General features: G+C 49.7%; 1 protein-coding gene across 2 annotated transcripts in view; it reads left to right on the top strand.

Annotated features, from left to right (window-relative positions):
- TMEM63A (transmembrane protein 63A) overlaps nt 1-16,256 on the top strand; it is a 36,023-nt gene that overhangs the window by 10,637 nt on the left and 9,130 nt on the right. For both annotated transcript variants that reach the window (XM_005216822.5, NM_001102162.1), the window contains 10 exon segments: nt 482-519; nt 5,420-5,562; nt 6,519-6,570; nt 6,976-7,084; nt 8,042-8,112; nt 10,669-10,749; nt 10,993-11,116; nt 11,210-11,343; nt 12,870-13,007; nt 14,397-14,550. In XM_005216822.5, the coding sequence (XP_005216879.1) occupies nt 482-519; nt 5,420-5,562; nt 6,519-6,570; nt 6,976-7,084; nt 8,042-8,112; nt 10,669-10,749; nt 10,993-11,116; nt 11,210-11,343; nt 12,870-13,007; nt 14,397-14,550 (1,044 nt within the window).

Raw genomic sequence — 16,256 nt, 5'->3', positions numbered from 1 at the left:
CGTGTTGGACAATAAAACCCACAACACCCTGTCCCTCTCTAAACCCCGCTCCAGGGAACTGTCCAGTTAAGCAGGCTTGTTTCCTTGGCTTTGTCTTGCATCTCATTGAGTCATTTTGAAAAGAACAGAAGCCCTCATCAACTTCTTCAGAGCGACGCTGAACTTTCATCAGCTCTCGATTTGAATTTCACCATTTGACCCAGAAGCCTGTATAATTCCACAAATTGTCAAAACTTGAGAGGTTTTCCCAAGATTTTCAGGCCCAGGACGCACGTTACAAAGGACTGGGAGCACGCAGACTCTGTCGTATTTGAACAACAGCGTTGCTTGCTGAATTGGGGACAGAAGCAATTTGTTGTTTGTTTGTTTACTTTTATAGAAAACAGGAAGTTAGATGGTTGTTTAGTGTCAAAGCTGATGATTATATCTGCCTCCGAAAAACAGAGATTATTGGAAGCTAACCCCTGTTCTCCATTTCCAGGGATTGTGCTCCTGGCTGACTGCAATCTTCCGCCTGCAGTGAGTACAGCGCAGGTGGCTGGGGATGTCTTGTTTGGGTGGGTTTGTTTGGGTGTTTGGCCAATCAGGAGGAGAGACCCAAGGTGCTGATCCTGCTGCTGCTGCTGCTAAGTCGCTTCAGTTGTGTCTGACTCTGTGCGACCCCAGAGACGGCAGCCCACCAGGCTTCCCTGTCCCTGGGATTCTCCAGGCAAGAACACTGGAGTGGGTTGCCATTTCCTTCTCCAAAGCATGAAAGTGAAAAGTAAAAGTGAACTCACTAAGTTGTATCTGACTCCTAGCGACCTCATGGACTGTAGCCCACCAGGCTCCTCCGTCCATGGGACTTTCCAGGCAAGAGTACTGGAGTGGGGTGCCATTGCCTGAGCCGGAGTCTCTTAGATACTTTTCAGGCCCAAAGCAGTATGTGGGGGCAGAGAATTAAAGTGGCCCAGGCAGCCTCTATGCAAGCTAATTAAAGCTAATTTTTTGCTTTAGGCAGTAATTCTGTCTGCTTACCATTTATCACTGATATATTTGCATGGAAGTTCTTCTAGGCAGCATCATATGTCTTTGAATTGGTGAACAATGGAGAAATAATGATTGTTTAATATATTCAGCTCATTTGGTTAAAAGTTTGCTGTTTTTCAAAACTTGGACCCCTTGGAGAGAAAGAGGTGCTTGGGGCCCAGTTAGTTGCATAGCATGTGATTGGCAGAGTCATGATACGGGACTCGGCTCTCCTGCCTGTGGTGTGTTCTATCCCATCTGAGAGGTCAGTGTTGTAAGATGCACACTATTTTATACAGCACCGAGAATGAGAAAATGCTTTCTATTATGCTGTGATCAGCTATGATCCCACCCCATTTCAGAGATGTTGAAATATGAAAAGGTTTTCTTAGAACTGATGAAATGTGGTAGTTCCAGGATATTGGGTAAATCCTTCTCTCTGGCACCCTTATGTCTGGCCTTCAGTTTTCTCAACTAAGCTGAGAAACACAACATTGTAAAGCATTTGTACTCTCCCTGGCCTCGCACACCCAAAAAAAGACTGAGCGCAACAGCTGCTCTGCCTAATTCAGGTGCATTCATATGTGTGAGACCATGTTATAAAGAGCCGAGGTTGCTGAGGGTTGTTCTCAGGGGAAATGGCAGGAGGCAGTCTGTGCAGAATAAAGCAGAGAAATCTGTTCTGAAGCCAGAGGAAGCAGGAGGAGAGGTTTCTGGCGGGGAGGAGAGGACTGAGGTCAGGAAGGGTGGATTTGCTAGCCTCTCCCATCCCTGCCCGTTATGAAATCATGTCAGTGTTTCTTCTTTGCATTGGAAGTTGTCACACACTGTGTAGTAAGTCTATCACAGACAGAAAAGAATCAGCAAGAAGAAGTTTTAGTCACCCCTAGCCCTACCTCTGAAAGGTACCTACGTGGTGCGTTTTCTCCTGCTCCGCCACTCTCCATATCACTGCTGGCTGGGGCTCAGGCGATCCCCACCCTGGACTGTGGCCCCCAACTCTCCGCCTGGATCGGGTGGGGCAGAACAGAAATCTTGACTCATTATCTTCATGGTGACTAGAAAACACTGCTTACAGTTTTCCCTGTAGTCCACACCTATGGTTTCCATCTTTCCATGTCCCCTTCCAGCGTAGACCTCGCCTCTCACTGAGTGGGGCTGTAACCTGTACAGCTGTGTATTCTGCTTTGTCATATTAATGCTATTTGTTGTTCAGTTGCTAAGTTGTGTCTGACTCTGATCCCATGGACTGCAGCACACCAGGCTTCCCTGTCCTTTATTATCTTTTGGAGGTTGCTCAAACTCATGTCCATTGAGTCAATGATACCATCCACCCATCTCGTCCTCTGTCACCCCCATCTCCTCCTGCTCCCAGTCTTTCCCAGCCTCAGGTCTTTTCCAGTGAGTCGGTTCTTCCAATCAGGTGGCCAAGTATTTGTTGAGTAAGCACATGTTATGGCAAAGTATATGCATTTTGGTAGTTTATTTAGAAGTGAACACAGTGTAATCAGTTGCAGCGTTTTTCCTCCACCTATGCAGTAAAAAGGAGGGATCTTAGCAAGCATCCCCACCCAGTGCGAGGTAGGCATCAGGCCTTGATCCTCACTGCCCCTTGTATGCCTGCTGAGTGGCCAGATAGCCAGCAGGCAGCAGCCTCTCCACTTTAGGTCCTAGCCTCCTGTGGTTCCCGTGACCCTCTCTGGAGGCAGCTTATCTGGATTCAACTGTGGTCTGTCTGTGTAGCTGAAGAGCCCACTCGCCATACCATTCACCACACCTTTCAGACCTGCCTTTTTATGCTGTTCAGTTCAGTTCAATTGCTCAGTCATGTCTAACTCTTTGTGAACCCATGGACTGCAGCACGTCAGACTTCCCTGTCCATCACCATCTCCAGAGCTTGCTCAAATTCATGTCCATCGAGTTGATGATGCCATCCAGCCATCTCATCCTCTGTTGTCCCCTTCTCCTCCTACCTTCAATCTTTCCCAGCATCAGGGTCTTTTCTAATGAGTCAGTTCTTTGCATCAGGTGGTCAAAGTATTGGAGCTTCAGTTTTAGCATCAGTCCTTCCAATGAATATTCAGGACTGATTTCCTCTAAGATTGCCTGGTTTGATCTCTTTGCAGTCCAAGGGACTCTCAAGAGTCTTCTCCCACACCACAGTTCAAAAGCATCAATTCTTCGGCACTCAGGTTTCTTTATGGTCCAACTCTCACATCCATGCATCACTACTGGAAAAACCATAGCTTTGACTAGATGGACTTTTGTTGGCAAAGTAATGTCTCTGCTTTTTAATATGCTGTCTGTTACTGCTGCTGCTGCTGCTGGTGCTAAGTCACTTCAATTGTGTCCGACTCTGTGAGACCCCATAGACGGCAGCCCACCAGGCTCCCCCATCCCTGGGATTCTCCAGGCAAGAACACTGGAGTGGGTTGCCATTTCCTTCTCCAATGCATGAAGGTGAAAAGATAAAGTGAAGTCGCTCAGTTGTGTCTGACTCTTAGTGACCCCATGGACTGCAGCCTATCAGGCTCCTCTGTCCATGGGACTTTCCAGGCAAGAGTACTGGAGTGGGGTGCCATTGCCTTCTCCGAATATGCTGTCTAGGTTATTTATAGCTTTTCTGCCAAGGATAAGTGTCTTTTAATTTCATGGCTGCAGTTACCATCTGCAGTGATTTTGTAGCCCAAGAAAATAAAGTCTGTCACTGTTTCCATTGTTTCACCATCTATTTGCTATGAAGTGTTGGGACCAGATGCCATGATCTTCGTTTTAAGCCAGTTTTTTCACTCTCCTCTTTCACTTTCATCAAGAGGCTCTTTAGTTCCTCTTTGCTTTCTGCATAAGGGTGGTGTCATCTACATATCTGAGGTTATTGATATTTCTCCCAGCAATCTTGATTCTAGCTTGTGCTTCATCCAGCCTGGCATTTTGCATGGTATACTTTGCCTATAAGTTAAATAAGCAGTGTGACAATATACAGCCTTGACGCACTCCTTTCCCAATTTGGAACCAGTCTGTTGTTCCGTGTCCAGTTCTAACTATGGCTTCTTGACTTGCATGTAGGTTTCTTAGGAGACAGGTAAGGTGGTCTGGTATTCCCAACTCTTGAAGAATTTTCCACAGTTTGTTGTGATCCACTCAGTCAAAGGCTTTGGTGTAGTCAATAAAGCAGAATAGATGTTTTTCTGGAACTCTCTTGCTTTTTCTATGATCCAACGGATGTTGGCAATTTGCTGTAGCCCTTTCTTACTTGAGCTCTTTCTTTCTTTTCTTTTGGCTGCACTGGATCTTCCCGTGGCACCCAGGCTTCTCTTGTTTCAGTGTATGGGCTTCTCTAGTTGTAGCGTGTGGGCTTAGTTGTTCCACAGCCTGTGGGATCTTCATTCCCCTACCAGGGATCTCACTCACAGTCCCCTGCATCGGAAGGCAGATTGTTAACCTCTGGAGCACCAGGTTAGTCCCTCCTGGAGTTCTTTCTTCCCAGTGCGGTGCTTTCCTGGACTTCTGAGACCAAGACCCTCAGGGTACCTTCATGTCAGAAACAAGAGATACCCCCCATGCCTTCTCCCTCCGTAGCAGGAAAGTCTGGCTGTCAGAAACCAGAATTTTAGTTTTCTGAGTGCCCAGATGACTCAGAGCCTCCAGATATAGCACTGAGGGTGGGAAGGGGTGGAGCAAGTTGCCCCCCACCCACCTCTGGGGCCACAGCAGGGACACAGGGAGGAAGCAAGGCTGGTCGGGTGGACAGAGCCTTGCAGTGTTTAAAGCAGTGACCTCACCTCTCTCTCCTAGTTTGTCTGAGGGAGACGGGAGGAAGGGTGGGGCTGTGAGCCTGACACACACAGCTTTGCTCAGAAGATTCCCAGCAGCCCTCTTGTCAGTGGCTCTGCTTGTTCATGGATGCAGAGGGGATAATTGTACTTACACGCCTCACCCCCATACAGATGTAGGCACAGATGTTTCTAGAGACAGTAAGTTGAGTGATGGCAGGTTCTTTCATCCAGGAGAATAGGGTGGAGGCTGAGAGGCAGGCTCTGGAGTTCACGTCGTAGCTCTGCTGTTACAGGCTGGGTGATTGTAAAAGGTTTATTTTTTTTTTTAATGTTTATTGTTTATTTGACTGTGCTAGGCCTTAGCTGTGGCACGTAGGATCTAGTTCCCTGACCAGGGATCAAACCCGGGCCCCGCACATCGGGAGCATGGAGTCTTAGCCACTGGACCACCAGGGACGTCCCAGACTGTAGACGTTAATGTGATTTTTCTGTTCCTGTTTCCTCACATGTAATATGGTAGTCAGATTGGGACCGACCTGAACAGTCATGAGTTTTAAATGAGATAATCTGCGAGAGGCCTCAGGGGCCTGGCCCGGTACCACTGCTCATTAGGATTCTGTGTGTGTCTTGGCCAGCGACGACCAGATCCTGGAGTGGTGTGGGGAGGACGCCATTCACTACCTGTCCTTCCAGAGACACATCATCTTCCTGCTGGTGGTGGTCAGCTGCTTGTCACTGTGCGTCATCCTGCCCGTCAACCTCTCAGGGGACTTGCTGGGTAAGGACTCCTCGTCTTGGCTGCGTTGGGCCCCAGGCAAGGCATCAGCCCTGGGGAAAGGGCTCATGGAGCTGGGTCAGAGCCCTGGCATTCCTGCTGAACTCAGATGTGAGAAGGTCTCAGGGTGACTTTCTGAACTGGCCCATTTGATTAAAGATCTGGTGGAGAATCCACCCCAAACCTGGACCAAGAGTTGGGGACGCTAATATCTAAGTAGGAGAAAGACCTCAAGATTTGCAAGATCGGAGCTTTCAGAGTGTGTTTTATAGCTTCCTGTCGCCACCCAAATCAGGTGGCCACAGTTAGTGGATCTGGAAGATGGTTGTGATGCTCAGTAAAAATCCGAGTGTGAAATTCTATTTCCAAGTACCCGTAGGAATCCAACATCCAAAACACCATCGTAAATCTACTTCTTTTTTTTTTTTTTAAGGGTTTTTGATGTGGACCATTTAAAAAAAAATCTTTATTGAATTTGTTATAGTATTTCTTCTGCTTTATGTTTCGGGGTTTTTTTGGTTGTGAGGCATGAGGGATCTTATTAATAATTCCCGGACAAGGGATCAAATCTGTACCCCATGCATTGGAAGGTGGATTCCTAACCACTGAACCACCAGGGAAGTCCCATTAATCCACTTCTTATACCCAGTGATTCCCAGATTTGGTTTTGGGAACAGCTTAGGATGTTTCTAGATTTCCAAAGGGATGCCACAAGAATATCAAAGCAAGATGAAGTCAAATTTTGACTTCAGGTAGGTTGAGAAGAAGTTGTCAGGAGCATATTGGAGTAAAACAAAGGCCTTGGGTGGTGTAGCTCTGGAGACTGGACAAGCGTCACCATCCTCGGACTGGTTTGGATATCATATCCTTCCCCTCCTCAGAGCTCCACAAACCAAGGCTGCTCCCCTTACCCCCCGCACGTCTCTAGTGTGACCCTGAGTATCTGTGCTTCTCTGCAGACAAAGACCCTTACAGCTTTGGGAGGACAACAATCGCAAACCTGCAGACTGAGTGAGTACAAGGTGGCCAGGCATGAGGGTGCTGATGGGTGAGACCGAGGAGAGGGTGGACTCTGGAGCCCAGGATATGCCAAAGCGAGAGGGTTAGCATCCCAAAGCTTCTTTGCCGCTAGCACCTGTCACTGGGCTATGGGCGTGGACACGCCCCGGGCTGCTGCTGTTTTGCAGTGGATCTTAGGAGACCTGGGGGTGTCACGTGGGGCTGGGGTGCATTTGTCAGCACAGTGCCCTCTATAAAGGGGCACTGGCCATGCCACGTCTGTCGGAGGAATCTGTTTTGATGAAGCCTTTGGCCTTCAGCTCAGGGCCATGAAGGTAACCAAGCCCAGCCCCTGCCCTCCAGCCCCTGCCTGGGGGCCCAGCCTTGATGGCAGGTGCTGTTCCCTTCTCCCCACAGCAACAACCTCCTCTGGCTGCACACCGTCTTTGCTATCCTTTACCTCATCCTCACCGTGGTCTTCATGCGACACCACACCCAGTCCATCAAGTACAAGGAGGAGAGCCTGGTGAGTAGGGGGTGGTCTGGGCATGTGCTGGGGAAGGTCTCAGGTGGGAGCCAGAAAGGAGTGCAAGGGGGCCTCAGACTTCCATGTGTGTGCTCAAAATTGGCATTTAGAACTTTTTTTGTTTGCTAGATTGTTTTAGGATTTGGCTATTACCCGCCGTTTTGCCAACTAGCCTTTAGATTTGTGGGGTTTGGGCTTGTAGTTACTGATTCTAAGTAACTTCCAAGAAGTTTGACTTGACAGCAGCTCCTTCTCTCTCTGCAGCCCACAACTTGACGGGGGTAGGGGAGGTTTCTCTTGTTACTGAGTCACTCAGTCATGTCTGACTCTTTGTGACCCCATGAACTGCAGACTACAGCATACCAGGCTTCCCTGTCCTTCACCATCTCCCGGAGTTTGCTTAAGCTCATGTCCACTGAGTTGATGTTGCCATCCAACCATCTCATCCTCTGTTGGCCCCTTCTTCTACCCTCAGTCTTTCCAAGCATCAGGGTCTTTTCCAATGAGTTGGTTCTTGGGTCTGACTCTGATCTGCTGTGTGACCTCTTTTGAGTCACCTCCCCTCTCTGGGTTCTTTCTCAGTCTCTTGTCATGCAAAGGAGGCTCATAGAAATTGCTTTGGAAATGTATTTTTTTCTTGGCTGTGCCACTGTGTGACATGTGGGGTCTTAGTTCCTTAACCAGGGATTGAACTCATGCCCCTGCAGTGGAAACACAGAGCCCTAACCGCTGTACTGCCAGGGAATCCCCTGGAAGTGTATTTTTGATTGCTTAGAAAAGATGCTATGTAAATAACAGACTTCAAGGCTCTGTCAGGCTTGGAAGATGAGCCTCTAAGCCCCTGAGCCCCCAGTGTTTTCCTTGGGGAGGAAAACAGGGTGAACAGCTTGAATAGGGTGTCCTTCTGCAGACTGGCTTGCCCTGGTGACTTTTCTCGCTTGGGTGTTTCTCTGGCAGGTGAGGAGGACCCTGTTTGTCACGGGACTCCCCAGACATGCCAAGAAGGAGACGGTGGAGAGCCACTTCCGGTGAGCAGGGCCACTTCCGCTGGGAGGGAAGGGGAGTACGGCCACCCTCCTGGTGGGACGGGCACCTTAGATGAGCTTGGGCACCCACAGAGACCCCCAGAGGGCCTGGCCCAGCCACAGAGCCTTGGATACTACTGTGGGCAGGCTCTGCTGGGGCTGCAAGGGCCTGGGCTGGGGTGTTGCGTCCTCTGCCAAAAGCCACGTGACTGCAGTAGCCAGAGTACAGGCCAGCATGTGGGAACAGAGAAACATCTCGAGAGCTAGTGGGGAAAGAAAAGGATTCACAGGAAACCCTCCCTCCCCACCAAAAAAAAAAAGGATTCACCCTGGGCTTCTCCGTGTCAACTTTGCAGAAGAAGAGATACCTGAGAAAGAGTGGTCTCGGAGGGGAGGGACCTGGGCCTGCATTTCATGGTCCATTCTTCTGATCAGTGTGTGTTTCCTGAGTGAGCACTCTGTGTCCAGAGCTCTGTCCTCAGAGCAGCACCTCCTTTCCCAGCAGCCTCCTCTGAGCACCTGCACAGGGATCCTGCAGGGGGAGGCTGGAGAAAGGGCTTTCCTGTGAGAAGGAAATTATGTGTGTACAGTGCCATGAATGCAGAGCATCATATGGCACATCAGGAAAGGGGGTGGTACGGGGGGAGCAGGCCAGAGACTCCCAGGATCCTGGGCTGGAGGGCTGGAACCCCAGCCAGGGAGCTGAGGTTTCAGTCTCTGTTCCTCCCTCATCAGCAGTCAATAATTTGTAGTTTGGGTTAAGGGTTGGCTGTGGCTTAGCTTGGGCTTCCCTGGTGGCTCAGTGGTAAAGAATCTGCCTGCAATGCAGGAGACCCAGGTTTGATCCCTGGTTTGGGAAGATCCCTTGGCTAGGAAGATCCCCAGGAGGAGGGCATGGCAACCCACTCCAGTATTCTTGCCACTCCAGTATTCTGGAGAATTCCATGGACAGAGGAGCCTGACAGGCTACAGTCCATTGTGTCACACAGAACACAACTGAAGCAACTAAGCAACAGCATGGCTTAGCTTTGCCTTATTTATGAAGAACACTTTCTAAACAAATTATTCAAGTTCAAGTTCAGTCGCTCAGTCGTGTCCGACTCTTTGCGACCCCATGAACCACAGCATGCCAGGCCTCAAATTACTAGTATAAACAGAATTGTAAAATGAAATGTTTAAAATTTATTGACTAACCTCTCTTTCAGAAACTCAAAGCATTTTAGAAATATTTTTCTGTGTGTAAACACCGGATACTGGAATCATTTTCCTTGATTCCTTGAAACAGCTCTCCCAAGTGTCCTGTTAGGCAACATCTGGAAACAGTGCATGTGTACGTGCCCAGCTGTGTCCGACTCTTTGTGACCCACGGACTGTAGCCTGCCAGGCTCCTCTGTCCGTGGGATTTCCCAGGCAAGAATACTGGAGTGAGTTGCCATTTCCTCCTCGGGGGGATCTTCTCAACCTAGGGATCTAACTCACGTGTCCTACATCAGCAGTCAGGTTCTTTACCACTGAGCCACCAGGGAAGCCCTTTGGAAACAGTAGCTCCACTTAATGTATTTCTTAGAAAAAGAAAAGTCTTTGCATTCCCATTATGAACACTGAATCACACTTTCTCCTATTTTAGGAAGCCCTTCTAGTGAACACTGCTGCAATCCATGGGGATTGATGTGTGAATCAGCCTTGTAGCAAGGATGTTGTTCTCTTCTTCAAACCTCCTATTGGGACCTGAAATTGTGACAATTTCAGGCTGTCTGTCTCTCACTAAGATGTACACTTTTCCAGGCTCCACACCCAGTACCTGGTGCCTGGCATGAAGTAGATAGGCATTTACCTGGTTCAGGAATGCCCAGGAGTTATACATATGATTATGTGCGTATGGTGAGGGAGCATCATATGGTGGGTTCAGGTGTGGGTCCTGGACCTGGCCACCTGGGTTCCCTTCCTGGCTCAGACATGCACTCGCCGTGTGATCTTGATCACAAGTCATTTTACCTCTCTAGCATTTGTTTTCTTCATCTGTAAAGTGGGCACAGAAACCTCACAGGTCATGGTAAGGATCAGATAAATTAATGTTCTTACACTGCCCAGCCAAGAATAAGTATACATGCAGTATTTTACTATGATCTGTGAATGCATTTACTGGGCTGAGGGTCCTTTGCTTTCATTAGACCTGTGATTTTTCAAAAGGGTCACAAACTGAATAGGATTACAGTGATGGTCTAAGGTAGATAATGACCTGGAGCAAACAACAAATTTATTCCCTTGAGTGGGTAGAGGAGGTAATGGATACTGTTATTTTTTTCTCCAAAAGAAGTGCTGATTTAAAGCCAAGTAGATGTAAACTTGTCAGTGTCAGGCAGTTACTTTCTTGTTATTAAAAAGGACCTCTTTGTATTATACTTCAAAATTTCCCCCTTTGGTAAAAGACAAAGAGGAAAGAGGTCTCCACTGGTGCAGAAATGAAAATGTAATTGCTCTGCCAGCCTTGGAGTCTTTGGGGTCTCCCCTGCCAGGGGTTCTCTTTCCCAGTGGTCTTCTTTTGCTTCCGGGGCACAGGGACGCGTATCCCACGTGTGAAGTGGTGGAGGTCCAGCTGTGCTACGATGTGGCCAAGCTGATTTACCTGTGCAAGGAGAGGTAAGGGAGGCCTGGCAGGGTGGTGGGCATGGGCAAAGCTGGCCTGCAGCTTTCTGACCCCTTCCCTCTGAGATGCCCACCTTCCTTCCTTGCTGGCCTCGGCTTCCCCAGCGAGGATGGGAGGAGGGTGGCTCTGCCCTTTTCTTGCTTAGAAAGCTGGTGGTGACCAGTGGGTGATGACGGGTGCAGGCTGTGAGTCACACCACAGGATTGCCAGTCTGACGTTTGTCCCTCCCACTACAGAAAAAAGACTGAGAAGAGCCTGACCTACTACACAAACCTGCAGGTGAAGACAGGCCAGCGCACCTTCATCAACCCCAAGCCTTGTGGCCAGTTCTGCTGCTGTGAAGTGCGGGGTTGTGAGTGGGTGAGGGCCCACACCCCACCGGGGGCATGGGTGCTGGGCCCCCTGACACCCGCACAAGGCCGCGTCATCACAAGGGGTTGTGTCCTCTGATAGGAGGACGCCATCTCCTACTACACGCGCATGAAGGACGGGCTGATGGAGAGGATCACAGAGGAGGAATGCAGGGTCCAGGACCAGCCCCTGGGAATGGCCTTTGTCACCTTCCAGGAGAAGTCCATGGCCACCTAGTGAGTGTGGGTGTGTTCTGTGCCTCCAGACAACTTGCTGTTCCTCTTGGGTTGAGATGGTCCTGCTGGACCGCCATCTCTGGGGTTTGTTTGTGGCATCTGCATCTCCTTCTCTGGCTGTGGCTGGCGTGGGGGGCAGCCACCCACTCCACTCACTCCCTCGGTGAGCCCAGCCTGTGTCTGTGTGGCGACTGGGCTTGGGTGATTGCAGCTGGTTGTCATAGCCTTACCCTACTGCCGGGCTCTCACCAGCTGCCCAGGGATCCTCTTGCCTCTGTGGCCCAGCATTTTCCCAGGTGGGATGTACACACCCTCCTTCATATACCCACTCTGGAATCAGATTCTCCTTCCATGTGTGTCCTTCCCATCTCCCTACAGAGGCACCACTGGAGGCGGAATGCTCACTGCTGATAGGAGCCTCGCCCAGGGGAGTGGGTTTTCACCTTGGCTCTAGCTCCTAAAGCACTCTCATGCCTGGGATCTCCATGTCACCTTGTGCTGGGGGCAGCAGGGGATGAGGGCAGGAGGGGGAGGCGGAAGGGAGGTGACCCAGCAAATGCCCCACTGCCTGCCTTCCCTGCCTTGGGCTTCATGAACCCTGGGAACAGACCCCCTGGATGTGCCCCGCAGATCCTGAAGTGAGGCGGGGTCGGGGGAAGGCCAGTGAGAAGGGGAAGGGTGTTCTGAGATGGGAATGGGGGGCTGGTGGGTTCTTTGTGGGAGACTAAGGGGGGAAAGAGTGGTGAAGGTGGATGTGGGAGTCCTAGGGAGGGGTATCTTGGGGTCATAAGTAATGCAGTCTAATGCTGCTAGGGAGTCTGCGGGGAGGTGGGGGAGTGAAAAGGTGAGGCCGTGGCCCCGGCAGGGGGATGCAACCAGAGCCCAGCTTAACAGGCAGCGTGTAGCAGGGGGGCAGCATGCAAGGAGGAGCCCCCTGTGTTGGGGTGACGGGAACAGTACAGGAGCTTTTGTCAGACAGCTGGGATGCAAACCTCACTCTGAGAGCCTGCATTTCTTCATCTGTAAAATAGTAACGGTAATCCCTGACTGGCAGGCTTGTTCTCAGGACTGAACAAAGTTCTGCTCATAGTGTGCTAAGAATGGCATCTCTTTCATAGCGTTAATTATAATAAGCTAATGATAAAGTAGCACCCCACTCCAGTACTCTTGCCTGGCAAATCCCATAGACGGAGGAGCCTGGTCGGCTGCAGTCCATGGGGTCGCTAAGAGTCAGGCACGACTGAGAGACTTCTCTTTCACTTTTCACTTTCATGCATTGGAGAAGGAAATGGCAACCCACTCCAGTGTTCTTGCCTGGAGAATCCCAGGGACGGGAGAGCCTGGTGGGCTGCTGAATATGGGGTCACACAGAGTCAGACACGACTGAAGTGACTTAGCAGCAGCAGCAATGATAAAGTAGAAGTCCTGCGCCATGGGGCTTCCACTCTCACACGGTCCTATTTGCCACATGTGTATATGGTACCCTGAGGGGTGTAGACCCTGGCCATTTCTGCATTTCCTGGCAGCGTCCTGAAGGACTTCAACGCCTGCAAGTGTCAGGGCCTTCAGTGCAAAGGTGAGCCACAGCCTTCGTCCCACGGCAGAGAGCTCCGCATCTCCAGGTGGTCGGTCACCTTCGCTGCTTACCCCGAGGACATCTGCTGGTGAGCCCACAGCCAGGAAGGGGTGAGAAAGAGGCCAGGGTGTCCTGTGGGGCAGCCCGAGTCACCTGGAAGCACAGGTTTGACTCAGGGAGACACACACTCTCCTGCACGCCTCTGGGCTGCGGGTAAGGGGCATCATGGGGGGGCCTGTCTACATCCAGGGCTTCACTCCAATGTTTCTCCCTGGCATCAGCAGTGTCCAGTAGGGTTATAATAGGAGCTGTGTGTGTAATTTTAAGTTTCCTTTTAGCCACATTTAAAAAAGTAAAAGAAACCGAGGAGTTCTCTGCTGGCCTAATGGTTAGGATTCCAGGCTTTCACTACCGTGGCCTGGCTTCAGTCCCTTGTCGGGGAACTGAGAGCCTGCAAGCCATGTGGTGTGGCCACAAAAACCCAAAAATTAAAAATAAAGAACAGGTCTAAAAAAAATATTAAAATTAACTCTCATAAGAATTCTCTCTCTATATATATAATGTTATCAGGTCAACATGTAATCAATTTTTAAAAATTGAAAAGTTTTACAGTCTCCTTTTCCTATGTTGTGGTCTTTGAAATCCAGCATGTATTTGGCATTTCTGGCCCATCTCTGTCCAGACCAGCCACATATCAGCACTCAGCAGCCACCTGTGACTTGAGGCTGCTGTATCAGACAGGGCAGGCTTGCATTTAGTGCCAGCTGCCTCTGGCCTGGGGCACAAGCTGGTGACCTGAGCTGTGTCCGCGGGAGCCTGAAGCATGATGCCCAGGGCAAGGATGGCCCGGCAGAGGCCTCAGCTCGGCTCACCGTCCAGCCTGGCCTCAGTTCCTTGTCCAGAGTGAGCTTTGGGCCCTCGCCTCTGCCGGCTTTGTCAGCCCCTGGCGGCTCTGCTCTTTGGTTTGCTGACCTTTCTAAACTTGGGACTGGTTATCACTCTGCTCTTGGTGGGGGCAAGAAGCCAGGGAGTTCCCAGCTGGGCCTTTTGCCTTTGTCCCCTGCCTCCCTCCTCCTCACACCCCAGCTCATGGGCCCCTCGGGGGTCATGTGTCTCTAGTGTGTCTGAGAAATGCCACGTGGAGCCTTGTTTGGTCTGCTTGGAGGCTCCTGGTGTCTCTTCAGGTAGGTTCTGGCCCCAGACTCTAGCTGAGGAGCCATGTTAGCAACAAATAACTTGTCTCCCCATTGAGCTCACAGGGACCCCAAGGTTGACCTTCTTGGAGCTGAAGGTCAGTGCAGGACACTTACCTGTGCTCCTGAGGTCAGAATGAGCCCTCAGCTGGAGCCCTCGGTCTAGTCGCTTGCCTTGCCTGAACCTGACCTTCTGACCCACCTTAGCCAAGTGCACTGTTGGTGTCTTAGGTGACCAGAGCCTGAGAGATAAGCCTCCAGGGCCCGTGTCCTCCTCTCTGCAGGAAGAACCTCTCCATTCAGGGCTTCCGCTGGTGGTTCCAATGGCTGGGCATCAACTTCATCCTCTTCGTGGTGCTATTTTTCCTGACCACACCCTCCATCATCCTGTCCACCATGGACAAGTTCAATGTCACCAAACCCATCCATGCACTGAATGTGAGTGACCGTTCTGCAAGACCCCTCCTGGCGGGGCTGGCGATAAGAGGGTGGAGTGGGAGGTGGAGGGATGAGGCCAAGGGCTGGGGTGGCAGGGTGGGGGTCAAACTAAACCGGAGTTTAGTTTCAAACTGAACCACTCGACTCATGTCTATGTTTTTAAGCCCTGGACATATATGGCAGCATTTATTACAATGTGTTTATAGTAATGTTACGTGCATATATATGTGTGTGTGTGCATGCATGTATATGAATGTGTATAGTGAAGCCGCTCAGTTGTGTCTGACTCTCTGCGACCCTGTGGACTGTAGCCTACCAGGCTCCTCCATCCATGGGATTCTCCAGGCAAGAATACTGGAGTGGGTTGCCATTTCCTTCTCCAGGGATCATCCCAACCCAGGGATCAAACCCGGGTCTCCCGCATTGCAGGCAGACGCTTTACCCTCTGAGCCACCAGGGAAGTCCATGTATGTGTGTATGTGTTACTATAAAGATATAGATACAACTCTAATGGAATCAATCTAAATGCTCAACAGTAGGGGAGATTTGAGTTGAATGAGGTGTATTCAGTCTGATAGACCACTAAGCTTTCATTAAAAAATTACATAGACTTTGTGGCAGACATAGGGGGCTTATGATAAGATCAGCATATAAAATTATCTCTCAGCAGTGGTCACAGTAATGTGCCAGTGAAGTGTGCTGCTATGGGGAGTGGCTAGCAAAGAATGAAAAAACGTCTTTTGCTCTCTGGGGTAGCAGGATCATGAATCAATTATTATTGTTGTTTTTTTTTTAAATTTCAGTTTCTGGTAATCTTGTTGTAAAGTTATTTACTCTAGATAGCTAATGAATGATTTTTTAAAAAATCTTACATGAATTGATAACAACTAAACACTCCCTAAAATGGCATCTACTTGGTTTCCCATAATTGGCTTTGCTGAAATATCATCCTCAGTCTTGTTTTTTTCAGTTCCACTTGGCATTTGGTTAATCATACCCTGGAAAACACACAGTGGACAGAGGGCCTGAGGGCCTGGTCCTAACTCTGCCATTCCCTAGCTGATGAATTCTGAGCCTTGCTTTTTCCTCTAAAGACTGGTTTTTCTCTATAACACTCTGCCGTGTTATACTCATGGGGCTGTTGTGATAAATGGCTCAATAGATAATTTTAAAAATGCATAAGTTTTGTTGAGATTTTCAGCATGTCATTGAAGAATTGATGCTTTTTGAACTGTGGTGTTCGAGGAGACTCTTGAGAATTCCTTGGACAGCAAGGAGATCAGACCAGTCAGTCCTAAAGGAAATCAGTCCTGAATTTTCATTGGAAGGACTGATGCTGAAGCTGAAGCTGAAGAACTGACTCATTAGAAAAGACCCTGATGCTGGGAAAGATTGAGGGCAGGAGAAGGGGATGACAGAGAATGAGGTGGTTGGATAGCATCACTGACTCAATGGACATGAGTTTGAGCAAGCTCTGGAAGTTGGTGATAGACAGGGAAGCCGGATGTGCTGCAGTCCATGGGGTCACAAAGAGTTGGAAATGACTTAGTGACTGAACTGACTGTGTGGTTGGGCTTCCCAGGTGGCTCAGTGGTAAGGAATCTGCCTACTAATGCAGGAGATGCAGGTTCGATCCCTCAGTTGGGAAGATCCCCTGGAGGAGGAAATGGCAACCCACTCTAATATTCTTGCCTGGGAAATACCAT

Source organism: Bos taurus, chromosome 16, assembly GCF_002263795.3.
Source record: "Bos taurus isolate L1 Dominette 01449 registration number 42190680 breed Hereford chromosome 16, ARS-UCD2.0, whole genome shotgun sequence".
NCBI classification, from domain to species: domain Eukaryota; kingdom Metazoa; phylum Chordata; class Mammalia; order Artiodactyla; family Bovidae; genus Bos; species Bos taurus.
The sequence above is the reverse complement of the archived record's forward strand: the minus strand, read 5'-3'. Positions and strand labels throughout refer to the sequence as shown.